Consider the following 27524-nt stretch of genomic DNA (forward strand, 5'->3'; position numbering starts at 1 on the left):
TGGTGTTAACATTGGCTTACTCATTGGTCGTCGGCTGCGGAGGCCTATCGTTAGGAGTATTCGGTGCACTGTGTATTCAGGGACACTTGCGCTCCGCTCAGGATTAAAGTTTGATGTTAGTTACGTCACAGTTTTCCACCTGTCCTGTTTTACCGCCCTACGCAGACTATGACGTCCGCTTTCTTATTACATTCCTTTCACTGCAGAGAATATGACTAACTGTGGGAAGTCACAGTCATCAACAGGAGTTCAGAATAAATTAAAAAATAATGGTATATAATCAAATTACACCTTACAGCAGTTATATGAGACTGGATTTAACGTTCATGTTAATTACTGCTCATTGATTTATTCAAAAGATTAATTTTCATTGTGAAGACATTCAAATTCCTGATCAGCTGTTTGCCACCAGATAGGACGAGCGAAAGTTCTTTGGCAAGTGAATACTGTCGCTAGGAATTCGAAAGAATTCTGGAACTAATAAAAAGTCTGTACCCAGATTCCAGAAGTGTACAAGAGGTCCCTTTTGTCTCCCTCGCGGACACTATGTCTCAATTCACAGAACTACGTGCAGTTATAATCAGATATAACGCAGTCAAGTGGAAGAGAACTAAAACGTCCTGGCAGACTGAATCCGTGTGCCGGGGCGGGATTCGAAACTAGAATCTTTGAATTTCTCGGGCTGCTGCTCTACCATTGAGTTACGCAGGCATAAACCACCACATTTTTATGAAAGGAAAGCCATGAGGGCGGCGGTTCGCGAGTCGTGCCTGGATAATTCAGTCGGTGGAACGTTTGCCCAAGAAAAGCGGTCCGGCACACACTTTTAATGTCAGGAAATTTCACGTTAGCGAACATTCCGTTTCAGAGACTGTTCATAAAGAGCATCCTTTAGCCTCGATTACTGTGTTCATTGAAGCAGCAAATTTTTAGGGGCGTTCGTTGCAGCATCCAAGACGTCGATATGGACTGTGTTCTAGATCCCTCAGCTTGATGGATCCACTGGAGGTGCTGCCGTGATGGTGTACATCCATGGAGGCTCGCTGACAAGTGGCTCTGGTGCGTCCAGCTCGTTTGGTCCGGACTTCTTCCTGGAGGTTGATGACATCGTATTCGTCACCATGAACTACAGGCTCGGTGCCCTTGGTAAGACCATCAGCATTCAGTCATTAAATACTGCCACACATATCTTCATTGCATATTCTGATATTTAACTCTCGAAAGTGTTTAGAGAACTGTCGGCAACGATAACATAGTGCCACGCTAAAAACCTTTCCAAAAATTGTGACCTCACTACGTTACCCATCCTCAATGAACAGCTTCTCTGAGTTACAGAGACTTTGCAGATCCAATTTCAAGTCATATTTTCGCAATTCAGCGACGAGAAAAAGCGAATTGCATATCCGGACAACCGAACGGAGTATCAATGGGTTATACTCGAAACCTCGATGTGCTTTCTAGGAAATATTGACTAGAGACACTGTTGATGCATGTATTTATCCTGGAGGATTAGTTTAGGCAAAAATCGGCGCTTTGCTATCATTTCTTCTATCACGTCTGTACTTCCACATTAAAACTTAAAGTATAGGATGCGTGAATACTGACTACTTACTTTGAATGGAACGCATAACTTTCTTTTCCTGGAAAATTGTATAATATCTGTGAAAGAGACCACCTATGAGACAATCACATGAGTAATTTTAAAGTTTTGTTTTGCTCAGGATCCTCATGCAATTGTCCTAAAGGGATTCAGATTTTCGCTGCGTTCTAACCGATCTTTGTCCTCAGTACTTCACCCAGATGTTCAGTGATTTGTAATCTTTATTGGGTAAATTCAAGGTTTCTCTTAGCAGAGCATGTAACACCAGTTTATAGCCTCCATCGTCTATTCGGGATTAAAATCGTTAGGAGACCGTAATGGAAATTAGGACGCATAACAGAGGTATGTATTTGTTGCACTCGCTTCGTTTGAGAGCATTAATTGAAATAGAATGACCAATATACGCTTCATTATCTTGTGAAATCGTCATGAAATACGCAGTACGCATTTGCATGTGATCCCTGTGTTATTCTCTTTTTGATAATCGTTTGTAAGAGATATCTCCCGTCCTCGATGTAGCTTTAGCACTCTTAAACAGTATGTAAGCATAAGGTTACCTTCAGGAAGCATTCGTCACAGGTACAGGAAGGCAATATGTTGTATGGACATGGTTCCCCAAACGCTTTATTTCTACGTTAGAGCTCCGTTTCTACATATAGTACGTCTGCTGCAGGTTCTCATGTAGCAGTCTCCAGAGAACCATGCTGTCACCATTAATTGTTTTAGCTAATTGTCTTACGTTGTCTCTAGATTTGCCGTCAACTTACCTAAGAAGTTCCTCCTCCGGCTGAAATTTTCTCGTTCTTCTAGGCCTCCTCCAGTTGCGAGTGGTAAGGTTCAAACGTCCCATGCACCCTAAAACGACGATCAGTTGCTTCAAATATTCTCCGGTCGGGTCGCCGTCAGTCGGTAAATTTGCGAACGCTGAAATCCAAGACCATAACCAACGGGCAATCCGTACACCAAGTGAGCATTGGCATTTGAGTACACTTCCCCTTCACACTGAACCGGAAACCAAGTCCGCGATGAACACTAAACAGTTGATCCTACTTGCTTTATGGTGACAGAGCTTTTGACATAGTCGCATGTCAACACAACAAATGAAGTGAGCAACATATCAACATTATCTTTGTTCAATTGGAACAACGAACACTGGCGGTGAAGCTACGAATTACAACTTACTGTAAATTTCAACAAAACGTAACCAAGAACGTCTTTTGAACATTTCATGTAATAAAACGTTTCTTGTAATGCTGATACGTTCTGTTTTTATATGTTACCCATGATTAAGGTGATTATGAAGAGGAGTAGAATATGAGCTCTATCATGGAAGTAAGAGTTTCTGGACAGATGTCTACGTAACACTTTTTATTCCCGGATGTGTAACGAATGCTCCCTGAAACTTTGGCCACACCTTTTTGTTCCTACAGTTTATCAAAGGTCGGGTGCAAGAAAATAGCATTAGGAGTGCTAAGACTTCAATTGAGTAATTCCCAAACACAAAGTTATTTTGAAGAGGCTTCCGAAGGGTGTTACAGATCGAAGATCATGTACAATTAACATGCTTGTGTATTCTCAAAATACTCTCCATGTGAGTCGAGTTTCCTCAAACAAATTTTGCGTTAGTCAATAAAATATGCAGAATAAATTAGTTGGTTCACTTCTAAATTATCTATAGCAGTAGTGATCAGTACGACAAACGTAGCTGCACAAAGGCGCATTGTTGATTTTAGGCACTAGATTTTTACCAATTAAGTTTGTGATCTATGCGCAGTATCAAACTGTTAACCCTCCGTTACTCGCGCGAAAATTCGTGACATGGTCACTCGCGCGGATGATAGGTGTCATCCACAAAGCAAACGGTCTACTTGTATATTTTGAACGGTCTTGGTGACTGATTTTATGTTTTTCTTATTAAATCTAAATATAATACATTTAATATTCGTACACAGTATAATATATTCTAACGTTTGAAACAGTTCGACCATTCGAAGAACAATATCTTCAGCTGAATTACTGGTATTACCTGGTCCCTCTGGTTGCTTACCGACGTACGGTTCTAAATTCAAAGTGTAAGCTGTTTTTACATCAACCAAACCAAGCTCTTTTAACCCGTACTTTGCTGGTTTGCTAGGGATGTATTGCCTGAATGGAATAGGCAGTTTTCTCTAAATGCCAAAAGCTGTTCCTCAACAGTAAGACATTCACCAGGTGAAAAATATTTTTGGCAATTGTTCGTGAATAGTTCAAGTACCTCTCTGATAGGAGCCAACTTGTCAGTCTCTCTGGGGACAGCTCTGCCACGGATATTATCAAACCTGAGACATCTTAACAGAAACCTGAATCGCTTTTCACTTATGCATAAATAACATGATTCAAGTCCGTTTCCCTTTGAGCTATCCCACAATTTTGATGTACTCTTCCTAGAACGTTTCAAGAGCCACACAGATATAACAAACCAATGAAAGCTCTGATCTCTATCGCATCTGTTTCTTTAGCGTCCCTTTCTCTAGAGAAGTTACCACGAACTTTATTGATGTATATATAAGTGCATGTTGCGATAATGCTTATTATGTTTTCGTCCAAGAACAAATTCAGAATTTCTATTTCTGTCTTTTTTATACAAACTTGATTTTTTGGTCCAGGCAAATGCGTAATAATATTACAAGAGCTGCTTCTAACAATGGGAGGATATTTATTTTTCTTCCGTTTAGTTTTTCCATCTTTCGCGAAAGAAATGCATCCTCTTGAGTTACTTCTTCCTGTGACTCATATTCATCATTCTCTGGCACTTCGTTAGAATACTGAAGGACATCCGAATACAGAGTGATTTTCTACTCGCGAGCTTCGACGTCACCTCCTTGTTCACGAAAGTACCGCTACAAGAAGCCTTGGCGCTCCTTAATCAGCACTTCGAGCCTGAAACAGTGAAGCTCTTTGAATATGCACTTACGACCACCTACTTCAAGTGCAATGGAGAGCATTATGAACAAGTGGATGGAGTGGCCATGGGATCTCCCCTTGCTCAAGGGATCGCGAATCTTTATATGGAACACTTTGAGGAGGTGGCACTACAAACTGCTCACCGTAAACCCAGGCACTTCTTCCGCTATGTGGACGCCACTTTCGTGATTTGGCAGCATGGCAGGCAGGCACTGGAGGAGTTTATGGACTACCTAAACGGCATACATAAGAATGTCACCTTCACGATGGAAGTAGAAGAGAATGGCTGTATTCCATTCCTGGACATACTGATCAGGAAGAAATCGGATGGCACGCTGGGCCATTCAGTATATAGAAAAAAGACGCACACAGACCTGTACCTCCATGCAACCAGCTGCCACCATCCGGCGCAACGCCAGTCAGTACTGACCACCTTGGTGCATAGGGCGCACGTCATTTGTGACAAAGAAAGCCTCTCAGACGAATTACACCACCTAAGAGAGGTATTTCGGAAAAACGGGTACAGTGAAACACAGATTGGCAGGGCCTTCAAGAGGAGACAGGCTGACAAATTTCAGGAATAGGAAGAGGAAGTTAACAAGAGACTCGCCTTTCTTCCATATTTGGGGCCCACATCAGCCAAAATCGGGAGGCTATTAAGAAAATCAAACATAAATACCGTCTTCCGACCACCGCCGAAGACGAAAGAGCTGCTGGGCTCAGCTAAAGACCCACTCAAACTAAACACACCTGGTATATACAACATTGCTTGCGAATGTGGTGTGCAGTACATCGGTCAAACGCAGCGCTGCATCTCTAAAAGGTGCGAGGAACACATCAGGCATGTTCGACTTGGACAGATAGAGAAATCTGCTATAGCTGAACATAGCCTCAAAGAAAACCACACCTTTGATTTCGAAAACACCAGGGTGCTGTGCCGAGCCGGGAGCTATTGGGATAGCGTCATTAAAGAATGAATAGAAGTACGGGTCCACGAGAATCTTGTGAACAGGGACGAAGGCTATCAACTGAGCGTGGCCTGGAATCCAGCATTAGCCGCAATACGCCAGGAACGCAACAAGAACCGCCCAGCTCACGAGACGCGATCAGAATGCTCTGACGTAGACACGAACGGCGCACCCGCTTCCCCCTCCACCCCGCCCGCCGGCTCTTATGGACCCAGCCTCCCGCGGCCAGGTGGTGGGGGCACACCACAGGTATAAAGGGACTGGCATCCGCAAAGTCTCGGCACTTCGCCAGAAGATGATGAGTATGTCACTCGTCGAAACGTCGCAGTTTGAAGACACCGCCACCCGGCTGGAATCCCGAGAACTCTTCGCCAGCTGTATACGCCGGGAAAGCATACATTCACACTCATAGAATATAGTCATTATCTCAGTGGTATGCATGAAGGACACTAAATAACGCTAAGAGAGAATTTCAATTATCATTCTGATTTATTTCGATAATATTTAAGAAAACTATTACTCTCTGTGACAAAACATACATGAAATCTATTATATTTAAGAAAACTACCACTCTCAGTGACAAAACCTTCATGAAGCACTCTCTTGCATCTCGTCATACCGGAAACATAGACAACACTTCGTCGCCAGTTACATCTACTAATGATTAAAATGGGTAAAAATGAATGTTACTGAATGGTGGCCTCTTTAACACCATTTAGTTATTGCCACACCTATTTAACGCGCGGAGTAGGGAAGGACATTACCTTTCACTCTCTCAAACATTACTTGTGTTACTACACATGCAGTACCATGCGGATAAGTTCATGTTGAAACCGTGTGTTATGCAACCACAATGCAACGTGAGCAAACCAGCCCAGGCTTCATGACTCCATATTATTCATGCTATGATTAACGAAAGGCAAATCCAGTGACCACCGTTATGAATGCTGGCAACACGTGGCCAAGTTCGACAACAAAGAAACGAGTAAAATACATCCTTGAATCATGGAAAATTTATATTGCTTGTGTCCAGAACTAAACTATGCAACAAATGAAACATTAATGAACCTATCTGTTATTGCCTAAGAACAAGAACCGTTGGTTCATGCCCTCAATCACCTCGCGCCCAAGTCCGCTAGTTGAAACAGATTAATCTGAAAAATTTCTGCAAATACAATATCGCTGAACGTTTCCCGGTATTAATTCACACCCGAACATGTTTCATAATCAGTGTTACCCCAAAAAACGTACATTATGGATAACTTATCTCACCATCCATGACGAGCGCCGCCCTGCGTCCGTCTCGTTTAATCGGCGGCCCCAGGGTGTCCTAACATGGCGCGTTCCAGGACCAACCGCCAACCGTTCAAAAAAACTGGTGGTGGGGGAAGGACCTCAGTGAGAGCCAACCTCACGAACTCTGCCCAGCTCATCCCCACTATCTTTGGAATCACGAACTCTCTGCCGAATCTGCTCACGTTGTTATGTTGGTGCTAAACTACCCTACTGCTACCATCTTTGACTAACCCAGATTATTATATATTCCGTGCATAATTACTTTTATCCATCCACATACATCACGGGATCAAAGGACGAGAGAGGAGGTGTGACACCAACAGAAGAAAAAATATACACGGAAGCATTCTTGAATCCAGAGGATTATTAGCTACACGAAACATTGAAAGGACGCTCTCGGCGTAAAATGAATTATTAAACATGTAGAAATTAATCAGTTAGTTAAATGAAGCGTAAACCTTGAAAGTTTACCACCTAACCTCCTTGACTAGAGACGCCAGATGAAAGTTGATGTCAAGCCCTGAATCAAAATTGCGCAACGGATAACTGGGGAGAGGAGCTTGAGAGCGCTACCTAGAGAGCGTGTCCTTTCTGTACGATACTAGGCAAGGGGCTGGAGGGCTCACACGCTGATGTGTGGGTCCCTGCATTCTATATCTTTTATTTTAAATGAATTCCTTTAACTTGACTTCTTTGTGGTTTTTTTAAGGTATGTTAAAAGATTGATGACAATTGATTACCAATTTATTTTAAACATTATCACTCGATTTTACAGCGACTGCAGCAATTGTTCCAGTTTACAGATATTACAATTTTACAACTTATAGCTCGGGTATATTATATACTAATCTGCACGCACATTTCTACGGGCAAGACGGAATTGCGTTGGCCAAATGTATACCACCAAAGTCTCCCAATATTTTACATAGGACATCCACTATGTGAGGAGGATAACGGACAAACTGGGGACCAGATACATTAACACAGGGGGTCAAATTTCCTTACACAATCCGAAGCTGGAAATAAAAGAATTATTACAAATATTCAAATACCTCTCTTGCACGCATGAACATTGAGACAGACGCACTGAGGGCACGTCTGCTCACTTACCCGTCTTCTGTAACACTCCCAGAATATGGCGGGCACCCGGAGGTCTTCCTGGGCCCCGGTGGAGGGGCTGGTCGAACCACTTGGACGTGACCAACCTCTCCACCCCAATTCTTGTGACACTGGAAAGTCTTTGACTTTTACCTGCCTGTGCTGTCTCTCTGATACCCTACCCAGAAGTAAGGTTGGCACTACTATACTACAGAACTACTTCCCAACAAAGATTTGGCCACGCTTTACGGAAATGTGTGAGGAGGATTAAGAAAGTTCATGTGCAGATTCACATTCACGTACAAGAAATGCATAATACACGACACATTTAAATACGTATTATGAAACCTGACACATTTCTTTCCACCCGCCCACATGGGTTCTGTTGCACCCGCGGCCGGCCGCGTCGTGTAATAAAATTGGCTGCGGAGCCGCCTCTGTTTCTATTTCCCGGTGCGAGCGAGCATAGAAACCTGCTGCTTATAGAGCGGAAACTACTGTACCGTTTCAACATGTGACGTTTCAAATGTTTCATAAACAATGTATCTTCCGTAACTGAAAGCCAACGATGATTGGAGCTAACTGCTAGAGAGTTAACAGAAAGATACTGAAAATGGCGCGATCCCAGTCTTGCCCTGTCAGACAAAATTGAGCGGGAAAGTCATGTGGATGACGAGTTTCATCCGCGCGAGCGACGGAGGGTTAACTGTACATCTCCCATTTCACTGTTAGAGACCACTGTTTCTGCAGATTGTGGAGTTCTATGGCAAGTGCTGAATTGTATGTCAGAAATCTCTTACGTAACCGGCAGGATTCCTGAGCACGGAAGACGACGTCATCAGGGGCAACTACGGCTTCAAGGACCAGAACCTGGCCCTGCGCTGGGTGCGGAGCAACATCGCCGCCTTCGGGGGAGACGCCGGCAGGGTGACGCTGTTCGGGGAGAGCGCGGGCAGCGTCTCCACCTCCTACCACCTGCTGTCGCCGCTCTCTGCAGGTCACTCTGCTCTCCATCTTGTCGTCTTTCCAAACTGCAGCAGCTGTCTTGGGAAAGAGCACTGGCTTTCTTCACCTCTGATCGATCAGTTACCGGGTGACTAAGTAGCCTGAATAAAGCTTAATGTGTGCGCTTACCACTTTGGTGCAAGATGCAATTTCTAAATGGTCGCTCCACACTGAGGTGACAGAAATCATGGGATACCTCCTACTGTGGTGTCTGACCTCCTTTTATCCGGCGTGGTGCAGCAACTCCATATGGTGTGCACTCAACAAGTCTTTAAAAGTTCTCTGCACAAATATTGAGCCATGCCGCCTCTACAGCGTGAAAAGTATTTAAGCCGACAAACTCTGGGAGGTTGTAGGGGACATCAAAATAAATATTTTTCCCTAATGTCATTTTTTTCCTATGAGGACTATTTAAACCGGTGGAGGCCGTATTACGCTCTCAAATTGCTTTCTGTTATCTGTGGTGGTATCATATGGGAGGCCAAACCTGAAGAAGCATGTGTGTACCAGTTCTTTCACCACTGACTCTGCTCATATATCGGCGAGTATTGTGACTTATAAAGTGATCAACCATCATTAATAAATACCTTTGTCCTTTTGAGCTCTGCAACGGACCGACAGTGTCCATGTCGAGATGTGAGAACCTGCCAGCAGGTGACAGAAATTGAGCAATCTGTGCCAATACATACCTTCCAATCTCGTTTTGTTAGCATGTTAAACATGCGTATGCCCATGCCTGACAATCTCTTTGAACCCACGACCACACCATTTTGGCAGTGACCATCTTAGCTGTAGCTCTCTGATCTGAGTGTGTAAGATTGTGCAGTGCTTCAAAAACTTGCTAGTGATATGATTCTGGAATACAGGGCCATTGTTCACCTCTTGCCATGTCTCACCAAATTTCTTGCGAGACCTTTGGAAATGATACTCATATAAGTTGTCATCCCATGCGTCCATCCTGGGGAAGGTTGCGTAGAAAAGGATCAACATGCTGCTCTACTGGTAACTTGTCCCAATGAACAGATCATAGATTGGCACAATTGAGGTCCTGGAATACTGCTTTGGCCTGGGAAGTCCACAGAACCTTTTGATTGCCTGCAGTATTCTTTCTGGTGAGCAACATTGTAAGTGGCTCTTGGGCTACCTCTGGTACAGTCATATGGCATCTATGTAATTTAGCATGCCCAAAACTCTGCAAAGGTCTTTGTACTGGGAAGAGGCATTTGCTGCACTGCTTCAACCCATTCAACTAATGGTACCAACCCTGCTCCTGAAACTTGGTATTCCAGGAAATGAACATCACTCTTTCTCCTGACACACTACATTTCATTAATAATGATGCCATAATCTTGGAGTCAGCAGTAAAGCTGCTGCAGGTAGTCTGTATGCTTATCTACCGAAGCAAAGAATATTAAAATTCCATCCATGTAACAAAATGAAAAAGGCAGCTCTCATAGCACTTTAATGAACAAAGTAAGAGCATGTGGACTATTAGACCAATTATGTGATTGGATTGAAGAGTTCCTAGATAACAGAACGCAGCATGTCATTCTCAATGAAGAGAAGTCTTCCGAAGTAAGAGTGATTTCAGGTGTGCCGCAGGGGAGTGTCGTAGGACCGTTGCTATTCACAATATACATAAATGACCTTGTGGATAACATCGGAAGTTCACAGAGGCTTTTTGCGGATGATGCTACAGTATATTGAGAGGTTGCAACACTGAAAAAGTGTACTGAAATGCAGGAGGATCTGCAGCGAATTGACGCATGGTGCAGGGAATTGCATTTGAATCTCGATGTAGACAAGTGTAATGTGCTGTGAATACATAGAAAGAAAGATCCCTTGTCATTTATCTACAATATAGCAGGTCATCAACTGGAAGCAGTTAATTCCATAAATTATCTGGGAGTACGCATTAGGAGTGATTTAAAATGGAATGATCATATAAAGTTGATCGTCGTTAAACCAGATGCCAGACTGAGATTTATTGGGAGAATCCTAAGGAAATGCAATCCGAAAACAAAGGAAGTAGGTTACAGTACACTTGTTCGCCCACTGCTTGAATACTTCTCACCAGAGTAGGATCCGTACCAGATAGGGTTGATAGAAGAGATAGAGAAGGTCCAATGGAGAGCAGCGCGCTTCGTTACAGGATCATTTAGTAATCGCGAAAACGTTACAGAGATGGTAGATAAACTCCAGTGGAAGACTTCTGGAGAGACGCTCAGTAGCTCGTTACGGGCTTTTGTTGAAGTTTCGAGCACATACCTTCACTGAGGAGCCAAGCAGTATATTGCTCCCTCCTATTTATATCCCGCGAAGAGACCATGAGGATAATATCAGAGATATTAGAGCCCACACAGAGGCATACCGACAATCCTTCTTTTCACGAACTATATGAGACTGGAATAGAAGGGAGAACCGATAGAGGTACTCAAGGTACCCTCCGCCACACACCGTCAGGTGGCTTGCGGAGTATGGATGTAGATGTAGATGTAGATTCAGTTGTTAAAGGCCGTATTAGGATATTCAGTTGTTATAGGGCGTATTACGCTCTTCAGTTGTAGGCAACTGCTGTCCACCAGTGTAATAGTGCATTGTCTCTAATGGAGCGATACACCTGGAGTGAGTACACTGATATGATTGGTGCGTACTACGTAGCGCACCACAACGGTCGAGCTGCACAGAGGGTTTATCAACAACAGTATCCTAATCGCCGTATCCCGCATCATAAGACCGTTGCTGCTGTGTACCAACGTCTGCGTGAGACCGGGTCATTTAGCAGATTACCTGGACAGGGACGCCGTCGCAAGATAAGAACGTTGCAATTTGAGGAAGCTGTCTTGCAGCATGTGGAGCGGGATCCTTCAATCAGCACTCGTGCAACTGCACGTAACATGGGGACAAATCAGACGAATGTAAGAACAGTCCTTCGAGAGCAATTATAACGTCCTTTTCAGTTACAGCGTGTCCACAACCTGGAACTAGTTGATTATCCACCCAGAGCACAGTTTTCGCAGTGGTACCTGGAACAGTGCGGATTGCATCCTACATTTCCATCCTCTGTCTTGTTTAGCGATGAAGCAACGTTCGGGCGTGATGAAGACTTCAACACGCACAATTCGCATGTTTGGAGTAAGGATAACCCACATGCCACAGTTACTAGCGCTCATCAAGTGCGGTGTTGTTGGGGACTGTTTAATTGGGCCGTATCTGCTGCCTAGGCCATTAAATGGCAGGCACTATTACAATTTTCTCGCCAGAGCATTGCCAGAATTGCGGGAAGACGTGCCGCTCCCTACAAGACAACGCATGTGGTTCCAACATGACGGGGCGCCAGCACATTTCAGTCGTCGTGTGCGTCGGTTCCCAGCAACGTGGATAGGCAGAGGTGGTTCTGTAACATGGCCTGCTTGATCCCCAGCTACGTCTCCTCTTTACTTTTTGTGTGGGGAGAGATGCGCAACCTTGTTTACGCAACATCTGTTGCATCAGAAGAGGATCTGGTTGCCGGGATAGTAGCAGCAGCAGAACCAATTCAGGGTACTCCTAGGGGTTTTGCCCATGTCAGACAGAACATCATCCGACGGTGTAAGCTTTGTTTAAGTGTCAATGGAGGCATTATTGAAAATCTACGGTAATTGAAATTGGGTTGTTTTAATGTGTTGTATTTTGGTCATACAGAAATGGAAAAGTGTTTCTTGGTTTAATTAATTTGCTGCCAGAGAAATCTTCCTCCACCGGTTTAAATCTCATAGGAAAAAAATGACATTGGGGAAAAATATTTGTTTTGATGTCCCCTACAACCTCCCAGAGTTTGTCGATTTAAATACTTTACACCCTGTATAGTCGTCCATGAGTGAGCAAGTGCTGCCAGCCCATGCTTTTGTGCACCAACCGACCTCTCGATTATGCCCATAAATGTTCGATGGGCGGCCGAATTATTGGCTCGGATTGTCCACAATGTTTTTCAAACCAATCGTGAACAGTGGTGACCCACTGACATGATGAAGTTTCATCCATGAAAATTCAGTCGTTGGCTGAAAAGGGTCTCCAGATAGCCGAACATAACCATTTCCAGTCTATGATCGGTTCGCTTGGACTCGAGGGCCCAGTCCCTTTCGTGTAAACACAGCCCACATCATTACGGAGCTTCTACCAACATCCACAGTGCCTTGCTGAGAACTTGGGTGCACGGCTTCGTGAGGTCTGCACCACACTCGAACCCTACCATCAGCTCTTACCAACTTAAAACGGGACTCGTCCGACCAGGTTACGGTTTCCCAGTCGTCTAGGGTCCAGTCGATATGGTCACGAGTCCAGAAGACGCGCTACAGGCGGTGTCGTGCTGTTAGCAAACGCATTCGCGGCGGTTGTCTGCTACATCAAATTTTGCCGCTCTATCCTAACGGATGCGCTCGCCGCAGTCCCACATTGGTTTCTGCGGTTATTTCGCGCTGTGTTGCTTGCGTGTGAAGCACTGACAACTTGTCTGGCGTCCCCGCACCCCAACCGCGTGCTGATATTGTCGACACCGTAGAGCTGCTACTAACACAGCTCTCGCAGTGGAGTTGAGACACGATGCGCGATGACGTAGGTCCCCGTTGGTGAACAGGAGACAGAAATGCGAACTCGTACGATGGATGCTTGTTCTGATTTAAGACTGAATGATTCATTGCCTGGATGTGCAGTAGTTGTTAAATCTTATCTCATGCGCATCGTACACACCACCAATTGCGAGGAAATATTGTAATTATCAGTCTTCTCGTACGTTGTTGGCTCGTTGCTATGGAATAGTTGAACCTGTATGTAGCGAGTTCCACAGATACTCTTTGATCACGTCTGAGTGAACCTAAGCCGTAATCTTAAAAAAAATGTTCAAAAGATCTCTTTTCAATTAATGAAGTAGGTATTTTGATATTCAGATTAAATTGTCCCTGCTCAACAGTCGTTGGTTAACTATCATTGATTAAATGGTTCAAATGGCTCTGAGCACTATGCGACTTAACTTCTGAGGTCATCAGTCGCCTAGAACTTAGAACTAATTAAACCTAACTAACCTAAGGACATCACACACATCCATGCCCGAGGCAGGATTCGAACCTGCGACCGTAGCAGTCCCGCGGTTCCGGACTGAGCGCCTAGAACCGCTAGACCACCGCGGCTGGCATTGATTAAATCACTTAATAATGTAGTCCACTATTGATATTTCACTTGGAACGAACAGTTTATTGTTCCTTGGCCACTAAATACTTTATAACTTTCGCACCACACGCACGCGCAGTTGGTTGGTAAAGTCAGTTCTATTAAGATTAAGTTTCTTGACAATTACGACAACTTTACTCTTCAGCGTAATTGTATTATCTTCATGAAGTCATGTAATTGTGTCCTACTCGAGATTAATTGAGTGTAGTTCTTTGATATCTATCCACTCTTCTTTTAGTTCCAGTTATTTGAAAGTTAAGTCCAATATTCACTAATTTCGTCAATAAAGTTCAATTAACACGTTACGCACTGTTAAACGCGTCTATCAGTTCCTGTCTCTGCTTAGAAAATCAGTTTCCGAAGTTCGTGAATCACGTTGCGTTCCGTACTCTCAGTAACTAAGACAAGAACTGTTCTCGCACGTCTTTACAGGACGAGAGCCAGCAAGCGACTTCTGTGAAGTAGTATTGTAGGCGCATTGAATTTCTTCGTTGCGCTTACAACTCTCTTCCACATAAAAGTTATCTCTGACTAACATCACCTTGGATTTAGCTTTCAAGATATTAATTTGCAATTATCACTTGGAAATTTGTCCATTAATTAAATCTGAGGTTTCTTCCTCCTCTTTTCATAACAAAAACTCTCAGTGATGTATAATGTTGTTGTTATCAAAACTTCTTGGTGTTAGCTTATCGGCAAAGATGTCGTATAACTCTTCCCTACTTCATATTATGATATTCTGTCTTAATTGACTTTAAGAGGGTCGTTTGGGTGTTATAAGCTCTAGTCAAAAACCGCTGCGCTCGGTTGTTAAGTGAAGGCCGTCGGTCACTGCATTGCCCGTGGTGAGACGCAATGCCTGAAATTTGGTATTCCCGGCACACTCTTCACACAGTGGATTTCGGAATATTGAATTTCCTAACTAGTTCCGAAATGGAATGTCCCATGCGTCTTGCTCCAATTACCATTCCAGTCGTACCGCCATAATGACGTCGGAAACCTTTTCATACAAATCAGCTGAGTACAAATGACACTTCCCCTAGTGCTCTTGCCTTTCACGCCACGTACGAGGTACTACCGCCAGCTGTACATAGGTACATCGATATCTCACGAAGTTAGTTGCCTCAATGTAGGAGGAACGTTTCAAGTGTGTGCTTGTGATAACAAAACATGCCATCAGACTTATGGGCAACGCACTACCCATCAGTTTCTGGGTCATCCGCTGACAATGGTGACATCGGATATCATTGTGAATGGAGAATATTATTACTTCTCTCAGCCGGTGTGGCCAGCTTTCCCAACGCGGAACCGTTACTTCTCTTTCAAATAGGTCCTCGAGCATTCTCACCGGGTTGAGTACACATCATTCCATTCCTCTCAAGAGGAAAGTCCTTGGCCGTACTGAGCATGACTATAATGCAGATTTCCACGTGGCAGTTAGCGATGATAATCTTAAAGCTGCATGAGAAAACCTTTGTTTTTAGCACCATGTTCAGTCTTACAGTTGATTTTACCAAATAAAATATTTATACGATTTTTCAGTTTCAGGATATTGTTGACAGGGAACCAAAACCGATTCTGTCAACATTTGCAATACTTTAACAACAGAAATTAATTATTTGGAGCTGCGCGGAGTGGCGGCCACGCGGTTACCATACGTTACTTTAAGTAGTGTGTAAGTGTAGGGACCGATGATCTCAGTAGTTTGGTCCCTTAGGAATTCACACAAATTTAAACACAAACATTGCCTAATCTTATTAATAAACGTTTAAAGTGGCAATGCATGCATTATGCAAGTTTGTGATCTGTGTGTAGTACCAATCTGTTAACTGGACATCTCTCATTTCATTGCTTGAGAACACTAATCTTATTAATAAACATGTAAAGTGGTAACACATGCTTGAATTTCGCAGGATGACACAATGCACACGTGCCTCTTACCAAGGCTGAATGAAACTGGAGGTCAACACAGCCAACAGCACCAGGAAACTTCCGATGGCTCTAGTGTCGCACCTCATGCACATGCGCACGTCGCGTTTTAAGTCTGGATGCGTATAGGCTCTTTTATTGTACTTGGCATCAATACAGTGAATGACAACAACAAATCTACAATTATTACACAAATAAAAATATTGGTGCCGCGTGTACATGTTACATATTTGAGCGTACGACATGCATTTCATCTTCAGGTGGATGTCCATAGCCAATGGGAGCGGCGGATTAAAATAGGAGGCATCGCAGCGTCTTTATTAACCACTCACATTTAATATAAAGCACAATGGAACAAAAAAATCACATTGCAATACATATGTTCTTTTACAATTAATGGAGGCGTTTTCTAATCTCTGCTGTAATTAAAGTAATTGTCTTACGTTCATATTGTTGCGTCTTGGTAATACAGAATCAAAAATTGTTTGTGTTACGTTTTGTGTACTTAACATCTGATGTCCTCATAAAATGGTACCTCACAGAAAAACACATTAGAAAAGTGTTTTCGATGCCCCATACATCCTCCCACAGTTTTTGGTGTAACTAATTTTCATCCAGAAGATACTACTTCTACAGATTCAAAAATACTCATCGAAAAACTTGACATCAGATAAAAATATTTGTTTTGATGTCGCGTGCAAACTTCTAGAGTTTGTCAATTTAAATAATTTTCACCCTATATGCACCAGTCGGTTGCATAAGACTAGTGCAATAGCGTGGGTCGACGTGCACACGTGGTGGAATGACAGGAAGGAGCCATCGTGTTTGGACGTGTCCATGAGCTCACTTTGAATATAGCCACCTTATGTGTTGTTGTATGAACGTAGACTGTCCAACTTGACTATAAGAAATGATCCAATGCCGGTCCATCCTTTAATAATTTTTTAGTGAACGTTGCGGAAACAATTGAATGCAGTGGACATTTGGAGTCGATCACATCGAAGAAGTCATTTCTCATGGCGGGTCATAAATTTGCACGTCTTCAGTGGGCCAAACGACACAGAACCTGAACAGTAGCTGATTGTAGTCATGTGGTGTGGTCTAAGGAGCTGACTGCTCCGACGACCCAATGATGCGTTTTTCGATAATATGTGTAGGGTGAAGTTCAGGCTGTGGGTGATTTTATCAAGTTTATGAAGTTTTGGGAACGTTTTTCGCAGCAAATGGTTCAAATGGCTCTGAGCACTATGGGACTCAACTGCTGAGGTCATCAGTCCCCTCGAACTTAGAACTAGTTAAACCTAACTAACCTAAGGACATCACAAACATCCATGCCCGAGGCAGGATTCGAACCTGCGACCGTAGCGGTCTTGCGGTTCCAGACTGCAGCGCCTTTAACCGCACGGCCACTTCGGCCGGCCAATGGAGTGGATAGTGGACTCAGATTCAGGAGCACTACGTGCTGTCATTCTCTCTTTGTTGCATCCCCGGATATGACCAGCTATGACTCATTGGACCAGGCAGTTTTGGACATGCCCCTTAAGGCCAGTGGTCTACCTGAAGAATTCAGGAGCTGCTGTGAGGTGGATCCAACGGTTTTCTCAGGGTCTGGAATTCGTTGCATTCAGTGACGTCAGCCTGTGGGATTAGGCAGGGGACCCTCTCTCCCTTATCCTTCTTAATATTCTTTTGTCGTCGTTGACAGTTTAGAGTCTTGTTCCAGGGGAAAACCAGGGACAGGGGGTTGTTTGGTGGATGGCATCCTCTTTCTACAACACAAGCTGCACTCGTGTATTAACAGGGTTCTTAAGCAGAACAGAAAGCTACTTATCTTTAAGCTGGTATGTGTTTGTGGTACAAGTTCTTCCTTAATAGTCCACGTTAGCCTCACTGCTGGTGAAGTACAAGTCCCGCTAGGTACGCTGCTATGGTTGCTATGTACTGACTGACTCTGAGCTACAAACTGTGCTGACTGCGGCTGCGACTGCAACTACAACTGACTGGGACTGACTGTCAGTGACGGGACTGTGCCTGTGACTCGACTGGACCCTCCAATCCGCGGCGGCAATCTAAATACTGGCGGTCGAGAGGGCGTTGGCGGCACGTTGCTTGCCAATTTGTCTTTGGCCTCTCTCCTGATAGGCGCACTTGATTCAGCGTCTATTATCGATCTTCTTGCAACCTCTTTGCCGACCAGTGTGCTGGTGAAAGGTTACGCCAGCACAAATATGTCTCTTGACTTTGTGCTTCCTAGGCTTCCAGACCACATTGGTGCATATATTGGTGGTCATCAGATGAATGCAGCCATCTTCATGAATGACACTCTCTTGTTTCCTGAGACAAAAGCTAGGTTGCAGGAACTAGGAGGTGTGGCAGCTTCTGCACTTGAGTATGTGGGTCTCCATTTCAATGCAAGGAAATCTTTGGTTGCTCTGGGTGGGGAGAAGGCGGTGAAGGTTGATGGGGACATCGCATTTATTGCAGGCTATTCCACCATGCCAGCCTTGCATTGTGAGGAGCTGTTTCACGACCTGGGCCTGCAGCTGAACGCCAGTGAATGAAATTTGTTTAATCTATGTGAGGAGACAGCACTTCGCTTGGGCACCCTGATGTGGGCACCATCGAAGCCACAACAAAGGCTGTACACTCTTATGACTGGGTGCAGGTGGCTGATCACGCCTGCAGATGCCAACAGATCCACCCTGTGATATTGTCATGCTCCTGTTAGTCAGGGGGCTTGGGTGTGCTGGCAGTCTGCTGGCCTGGGCCCTTATTAGAAGGAACCACTTGTTCTGTTTGAGAGAGGGGGACTTGAAGTATGTAGAGTGTGAGATGCAGGGATGAACGAACAACTCCTGTATAAGTAGTAAATCTTTGTCTTCTTTTTCATAACTGGGCAGAATGTGGGTCAGCTGCCTCGACTTGCCTGTGGATGGAGTGGCCATCAGACAGTGAACCAGAACACCAGGGCAGCATGGATGGGTATTGGAGCCTACCTGCTACCTTGCCCTAAGTTTATCTTGGATTCCTTAGCTCTATTAAGTCGGATTTTGAGATGATTTCCGAGGAAACGGGTGATTCCTTTTCTCATTATGTCCGAACTTGTACTCGAACTTTATTGGGCTTGTCGTCGACGAGGCATTAAGATTCCCCTCTGTCATTCCTATGTCTGCAGATGTTCTTAAAACATTGTAAATGCAGAGTCCTCTGCCATGTCACCCACTTTTGGATGGGGGATAGGGGATGTGCACAGTCTTACAGTCGGGTTTGTTCCTGATCCATACACGAATGAAACAGAGCAGAGAATATTAGCATGCACTTCCTAATGGTGTGTGCAGTATTTGTAGATTCAATCTACAAATACTGCACACACCATTAGGAAGTGCATGCTAATATTCTCTGCTCTGTTTCATTCGTGTACGGATCAGGAACAAACCCGACTGTAAGACTGTGCACATCCCCTGCTTGTCCAAGCTGTTCTGAATATGGTACTCAGCTGCGACATTGACATTACTGCAGATATCATCGCCAAAACATCACATCAGCAGAGTGCATCTCATCAAGCCACGTGCGGAGTTCTGTGCTACACGTGCTACGAAGTCATTCGTAGTGGAAAGCCGCCGTAACCTTTCTTTTGGCTAGATCACACTCACAAGAAATGCAGTAGTTCACTGATATATTTGTGAAATGATTACGATTCAGCCATCAGTGTATTCGAAGTTGAATTAAAAAACATGCCAGTAAAGGTGATCCTTCCCTGTTTCAATCCGACTTTGCTTCTGAGCAATTAAGTCTATGTAAATACCTTTGTGCCACTAGTGCATTTCGCAGCAGAGAGCATCACATCTCCGACGCAGACTGTCCATAACTGAGACGTGGTCCACCACTGAGCCAGCACTGTAGATGAGTCTGTGCAATATGTTTCGACCATGAGTTTAAGGTAGCAGGCTGCGATCATATTTAATAACCCTGTGACTGCCAGTCGCTTGTGATAGCGTTCACACGGCCATTGGTGTCATACATACGTCTCTGTTGAAACACCTCTGTTGAAGCACCTACATTTCCTGTAGGTATTCAGAATGTCAGCGTACAACACACCAATGCTGCAGGTACAGGTCATTCTACCTTCCCCAAACTTATTGCCATTTTGTATTTCTTTTTATATTTACAATGCTTGGTACTTGATTACAACGTTTCCATTTTCTTTGATGTCTCTCCATTTATTCATTTTAGGTTGCCAGAATTATAACTACATTTGAGTGAAACTAGTGTAGACGCATTACACGTCATTACTCAACACTTTGGTGACTGCATTTATGTATCCATTTATGGTTTCTGGACAATGCATGCCCACACAGAGGCATGTGAACCATTGTAGACTGCATCACACTTCCAATGTAGATAGTTGAGTCCACATCCATTGCTGTGCTCCAGTGTTGAACGGACGATATGTATGAAGCTATAAGATTCTTATTGTGGTAGTCAAGGATTTTGGGGTCTTTCCCTTGGTTTAATCAAAATGCTGGAGCTGGGAATACCCACCCAAGTATTCTCAATTGAGACTCCCTCTACCACACTGCCAGCTCACCTGAAGTTTCAGAACTCCCTGACTCTACAATGCATCATTATTCGAGCAACCTGTTCTACCTACTGTACAGCCCATTTGTAAGACAGACTGTCACCTCGTGCTGTGGTTAAATTGCACGACCCACTGCGCATTTGTCACTATGTCAGGTTCTCTTTTATCAGCTACTGGTACACAGGCAGCATTGTAGCTGGAGCATGTGCTATATGAGTCGAAGTTGTTGTTGTGGTCTTCAGTCCTGAGACTGGTTTGATGCATCTCTCCATGCTACTCTATCCTGTGCAAGCTTCTTCACCTCCCAGTACCTACTGCAACCTACATCCTTCTGAATCTGTTTAGTGTACTCATCTCTTGGTCTCCCTCTACGATTTTTATGCTCCACGCTGCCCTCCAATACTAAACTGGTGATCCTTTGATGCCTCAAAATATGCCCTACCAACCGATCCCTTCTTCTAGTCACATTGTGCCACAAATTTCTCATCTCTCTAATTCTATTCAATACCTCCTCATTAGCTGTGTAATCTACCCATCCAATCTTCAGCATTCTTCTGTAGCACCACATTTCAAAAGCTTCTATTCTCTTCTTGTCCAAACTATTTATCGTCCATGTTTCACTTCCATACATGGCTACACTCCATACAAATACTTTCAGAAACGACTTCCCGACACTTAAATCTATACTCGATGTTAACAAATTTCTCTTCTTCAGAAACTCTTTCCTTGCCATTGCCAGTCTACATTTTATATCCTCTCTACTTCGACCGTCATCAGTTATTTTGCTCCCCAAATAGCAAAACTCATTTACTGCTTTAAGCGTCTCATTTCCTAATGTAATTCCCGCAGCATCACCCGATTTAATTCGATTACATTCCATTATCCTTGTTTTGCTTTTGCTGATGTTCATCTTATATCCTCCTTTCAAGACACTGTCCATTTCGTTCAGCTACTCTTCCAGGTCCTTTGCTCTCTCTGACACAATTCCAATGTCATCAGCGTACCTCAAAGTTTTTATTTCTTCTCCATGGATTTTAATACCTACTCCGAATTTTTCTTTTGTTTCCCTTACTGCTTGCTCAATATACAGATTGAATAACATCGGAGATAGGCTACAACCCTGTCTGACTCCCTTCCCAACCACAACTTCCCTTTCATGCCCCTCGACTCTTATAACTGCCATCTGGTTTTTGTGCAAATTGTAAATAGCCTTTCGCTCTCTGATTCGAAGTATAATGGTGTAAAAAACCCGTTTCTCACAGACTGATTATCTTCATCGACTGAGTTTGACGTGAGGTTGATCTTCTCTGTCACACACCAGCAGGTCCTGTTGGTATCACACGTGAGACATATTCCCGAAATAATCCTCATACGTTTTTCCACAAGGTGTAGACAAAACTACTAATTGTTAAATGAATCTTATCCATAGTGGATGCTGTCGAACTCCGTGACTGTTCCTTTATGGGGTTGTAGAAAAATATCCGCTATCAGTCACAATATAAGTTTTTTTATTCATCACACGACCGGTTTCGGGCTTGCGCCCATCTTCAGGTGTTTATACATTCATTTATATGTTTGTACTGTTGGAGATCACTGTATGAATACAAAAATTATTTTCTGGTGACGACACAAATACAAGTGGGACAGTTGTAAGTGGCAAGGCAGCATTTGACGAAAATATATCTGTACTTACAACTTATATCATCGCTAGTCTCACTGTAATAATGGTGCTTCATCTTTTTGTAAGTACAGATATATCGTCGTGTGATGAATAAACAACCTTTTATTGTGATTGATAGCGGATATTTTTCTACAAACCCTGCTAATTATTATCTCTAAGAAAAGTTATGGTATTAATATTTTGTTTGTTTGCAGGTAAATGTCTATGACCCTGTATACATTGGAAGCCACGTGCCACAGTACCGTAGCACGTAGCTAGAGCACGCGAAAGAAAATGGCACAGTCAGTCTCCACTTTGTCAATGTGCTGCGCCATTTTCTTTTGCCTCCTCTAACTACAGGGCTATTACAAATGATTGAAGCGATTTCATAAATTCACTGTAGCTCCATTCATTGACATATGGTCACGACACACTACAGATACGTAGAAAAACTCAAAGTTTTGTTCGGCTGAAGCCGCACTTCAGGTTTCTGCCGCCAGAGCGCTCGAGAGCGCAATGAGACAAAATGGCGACAGGAGCCGAGAAAGCGTATGTCGTGCTTGAAATGCACTCACATCAGTTAGTCATAACAGTGCAACGACACTTCAGGACGAAGTTCAACAAAAATCCACCAACTGCTAACTCCATTCGGCGATGGTATGCGCAGTTTAATGCTTCTGGATGCCTCTGTAAGGGGAAATCAACTTGTCGAACTGCAGTGAGCGAAGAAACGGTTGAACGCGTGCGGGCAAGTTTCACGCGTAGCCTGCGGAAGTCGACGAACAAAGCAAGCAGGGAGCTAAACGTACCACAGCCGACGGTTTGGAAAATCTTACGGAAAATGCTAAAGCAGAAGCCTTACCGTTTACAATTGCTACAAGCCCTGACACCCGATGACAAAGTCAAACGCTTTGAATTTTCGGCGCGGCTGCAACAGCTCATAGAAGAGGATGCGTTCAGTGCGAAACTTGTTTTCAGTGATGAAGCAACATTTTTTCTTAATGGTGAAGTGAACAGACACAATGTGCGAATCTGGGCGATAGAGAATCCTCACGCATTCGTACAGCAAATTCGCAATTCACCAAAAGTTAGTGTGTTTTGTGCAATCTCACGGTTTAAAGTTTACAGCCCCTTTTTCTTCTGCGAAAAAAACGTTACAGGACACGTGTATCTGGACATGCTGGAAAATTGGCTCATGCCACAACTGGAGACCGACAGCGCCGACTTCATCTTTTACAGGATGGTGCTCCACCGCACTTCCATCATGATGTTCGGCATTTCTTAAACAGGAGATTGGAAAACCGATGGATCGGTCGTGGTGGAGATCATGATCAGCAATTCATGTCATGGCCTCCACGCTCTCCCGACTTAACCCCATGCGATTTCTTTCTGTGGGGTTATGTGAAAGATTCAGTGTTTAAACCTCCTCTACCAAGAAACGTGTCAGAACTGCGAGCTCGCGTCAACGATGCTTTCGAACTCATCGATGGGGACATGCTGCGCCGAGAGTGGGAGAAACTTGATTATCGGCTTGATGTGTGCCGAATCACTAAAGGGACACATATCGAACATTTGCGAATGCCAAAAAAAACTTTTTGCGTTTTTGTATGTGTGTGCAAAGAATTGTGAAAATATCTCAAATAATTGTAGAGCTGTGAAATCGCTTCAATCATTTGTAATAACCCTGTACGTGCTACGGTACTGTGGCTCGAGGTCTCCAATCTATACGAGGGTTTTAAACGTGTACCTACAAACGAACAAAAAATTAATCATGTAACTTTTCTTCCATGTGATGATTAACACTTAATGGCTGCCCCGCGTAAGATACGCTCGTAGTTTCGAGTCAGTGACTGCGGGTGACGCAGCTTTTCACAAACAGACGCCGCGGTGAGCCACTAACAGCAGGGCGGTGTGTGTGCGGGGGGCAGGTCTGTTCCAGCAGGCCATCATGCAGTCGGGCAGCGCGCTCAGCCCCCGCGGCATGGCGTTCACGGCCCGAGACCGCGCCTTCCGGCTGGCGCGCTCCCTCGGCTACCAGGGCGGCGACGACTCGGCGGAGCTGCTGGACTTCCTGGCCGCCGCCGACGCGGCAGACCTCGTCAGCGACGACTCCCGCGCCCTCTCCGACCAGGTGAGTGAGTTTAGTCGCCTGCTGAAGGTATTGGGAAACCCATTCTGACTTCCCGCTCACTTATCGGGGAGAGAATGAAATAAAATCCGGCTGTAACCAAGTCGGCTCTACAGATTCTTAAACTATCGAATTTTGACTGTCAGTGTTCTTAAATATTTAACTCGGAAACGTTCTAACATTCTGCGTGGTGTCTGTTTGTTCTAAGTCGTGTCTCCCTACCACTTTCGCGCAACGACGCTCTGAGCGTGTTTTTTGGGGATTTGACTACTTTGAACCTGGGACCTGTTGCTGGTAAGGAGACGCCAGACCACACATGACATGTAGAGTTCAGAATAGTTCAGTGAGACTAGCGATGATATAATCAAATACTTAATGATTTCAGCGTCAGCTCCACTGCACTCCCTATAAAAGAATCTTAATACTAACTAAATTTAGTGGAAGGGGTTCAAGGCTTTTCTATTTTTAGTTAGCTGGGAAAAAGCAGTTAAGTTTACCACTGGAATTTTTATTCTACTCACAAAACATTGTTTATAAATTGCACTACTGATAAAAGGAAATATTTTAATACAGGGTGATATAAACCAACTACGTTCAGCAAAAATGTGAACGAATATTCCCTGAATGGGTTTCCAAGTTCTACAATGGATCGAACAATGACCTATGCCATATCACATCTATAATCTAGGTTTAAATTAAGTTTCATAAAGGAGAAAACTATCAAAACTGACTACAGTGACCCTCAATTATCTTTAATTACTTATTTAACTTGTCGTAAATTACTGTGGCTGATGTGGCTTCTCAATACTTATGTAACAGAAAAATGATCGCGTTTCAGATTTTAACTTCAAGTAGCAAATGTGAATACCATGAGCTTTAATTGACGATCGACACTAGTATTACGCAAAAAGGGGGTGTAACAGATGAGACTTCTGCAGTTCTGAGTGAAACCTTATGCGCTCTCATGCGGCAACACGTGCGTTCATTACCTTGTTAGTGGTTATTCAGCGTGAGGGGGCGGCGGGCGACGCAGCTCCACACACCTCGCCGTCTCGGAAGCAACTCTTTCTAACTTCTCCTTACTACAATTTACCGAAGTTGGTTTAAGTAAAGCTCTCAGGCTGTGTTTTCAACTGACCAATCAGGGTCTCAATGTTAACCCTAAGCTCCGCCTACAAAAATTCTGTTTATCCAATGAGAAACGTTATGCTTTTCGTGGTGGGACAATGTTTTTAACGTTTGCAACGTAATAGAGACGCGTATAGTCTCACGCTAAAACTTGCAGCTGGTGTGGCCCTTTTAGTGTTATCGTAAGATCTATACTGTTCTTCTGGAGGCCGTCTCGGAAGCAACTCTTTCTAACTTCTTCTTACTACAATTTACCGAAGTTGGTTTAAGTAAAGCTATCAGGCTGTGTTTTCAACTGACCAATCAGGGTCTCAATGTTAACCCTAAGCTCCGCCTACAAAAATTCTGTTTATCCAATGAGAACCGTTATGCTTTTCGTGGTAGGGCAATGTTTTTAACGTTTGCAACGTAAGAGAGACGCGTATAGTCTCACGCTAAAACTTGCAGCTGGTGTGGCCCTTTTAGTGTTATCGTAAGATCTGTACTGTTCTTCTGGAGGGTTCTATCTTTTATCATGCGCTGGGGGGTGGTCTTGGCGGTCGGCCGGCGATGTGGGTGTCCGTCCCTTATCGTAGGGCCTTCTAGCTTAACATGGTTCTGCTATCGGCTTCTGTTCTCGTTTCTCCCCTCGGAACTGCGTCTGTTTCACGGTGGGAAGGTATGACATGCATTTAGGCGTTCTTGTGTTAGTCTGTGGTATTCCATTTGCTCACTCGCTGATCGTATTACTTTGGTTAATTTAAGGTCAGGATTAATTCGGAGCTATGTGACATACTGCCGGATTTGCCATCATGTCAGGGTTTACATGGAAGGTGTTGGATTTGCCTGACACCTTACAACGTAATGCAATAAAATTTAATGATTTTGGAACTGGAAGAACCCGCTTGGATACCAAAGTTTCTGCAAAAGTCTCGTTAGCATTTAGTGACCAAAACCCCAAAAGAGTACAAATTGTACAAACACTTTTGTACTAACGAGTCAAACAAATGTTGTAGTTGCCCAGAGATAATTATACAAGTAATAAACACACTCACGACTTCGAGAATGCAGAATTATGACCTTTCGCAGAACAGAAACGTAAGTTACTGTCTTCATACAAGAGATGGGCAAAGCTGTTCTTTTCAGAGATCGAATCAGAACTGGTCACTCACTGAAAGGAACCAGTTGGTTTTCATGACTCATAAAAACAAGGCACATTCCCCTTTTGATTCAGGACACTAAACCTGTATTTCTATCAGAATTGGTCCTATTCTGAATGATCGTATAAAAAGGACAAATAATTTTGTGTTATGTCCCTAGTAGTTTTGAGAGACAAAATTTAGATCTCGTTTGCTGTAAAAGTCCTAAATATTTTTTATCAAGTGTAAAAATTCTAGAAATGAATACTGATTCTTGTTATATTTTGATACTTTTATTGGTAAAAATATAGTACATTTAAAGTCAGCATTACCATATATGTACCGAAAAAAAACCAAATTAATCAATATTGTCATTTATAAGTAAAATTTGACCCTTTTAGTCGGTGCTAGACTCTTTCTCTTCTCAATGCGTATTTGTCCCACCTTTGGAAATATTTATTCACAGGGCACTGATTTGTTATGGTACATAATACAGGGTCTGTCAAAAAGAATCATCCGATTTCGCATGTCTGAAACTAGCAAACATGTACAACGAATTTTGTTTTTTGATGAACAGGAAACTCATAAAGTTTTTTTCACACCTTTTCATAGGTGTTCAACAGTCCTTCTTGAGATGAACGGCACTGCGGTATTCAGATTGTTCCCACACTGCAGCGAGCATGTCTTGAGATACAGCTTCCACATCTGTTATTACGTGATGTTTCGTTTCATTCATTGTTGCTGGCAACGGAGGCACATAAACAGCGTCTTTTATAAATCTCCACAAGAAATAACCACATATAGCCAGGTCCACTGACCTTGAAGGCCAGTAATGTAAGGCTGAATCTTTTCGTCTAGTGCGACCGA

The 27524-nt window shown here is 43.6% G+C and overlaps 1 protein-coding gene across 1 annotated transcript in view; it reads left to right on the top strand.

Annotated features, from left to right (window-relative positions):
- The window catches only part of LOC126413173 (esterase B1-like), a 137221-nt gene that overhangs the window by 50701 nt on the left and 58996 nt on the right, over window positions 1-27524 (top strand). The window contains exons 4-7 of the mRNA XM_050083068.1: window positions 981-1146; window positions 8717-8885; window positions 18672-18685; window positions 24212-24414. Of these exons, the coding sequence (XP_049939025.1) occupies window positions 981-1146; window positions 8717-8885; window positions 18672-18685; window positions 24212-24414 (552 nt within the window). The remainder of the gene's footprint in view (window positions 1-980; window positions 1147-8716; window positions 8886-18671; window positions 18686-24211; window positions 24415-27524) is intronic.

This window comes from Schistocerca serialis, chromosome 7 (assembly GCF_023864345.2).
Source record: "Schistocerca serialis cubense isolate TAMUIC-IGC-003099 chromosome 7, iqSchSeri2.2, whole genome shotgun sequence".
In the NCBI taxonomy this organism is placed as follows: domain Eukaryota; kingdom Metazoa; phylum Arthropoda; class Insecta; order Orthoptera; family Acrididae; genus Schistocerca; species Schistocerca serialis.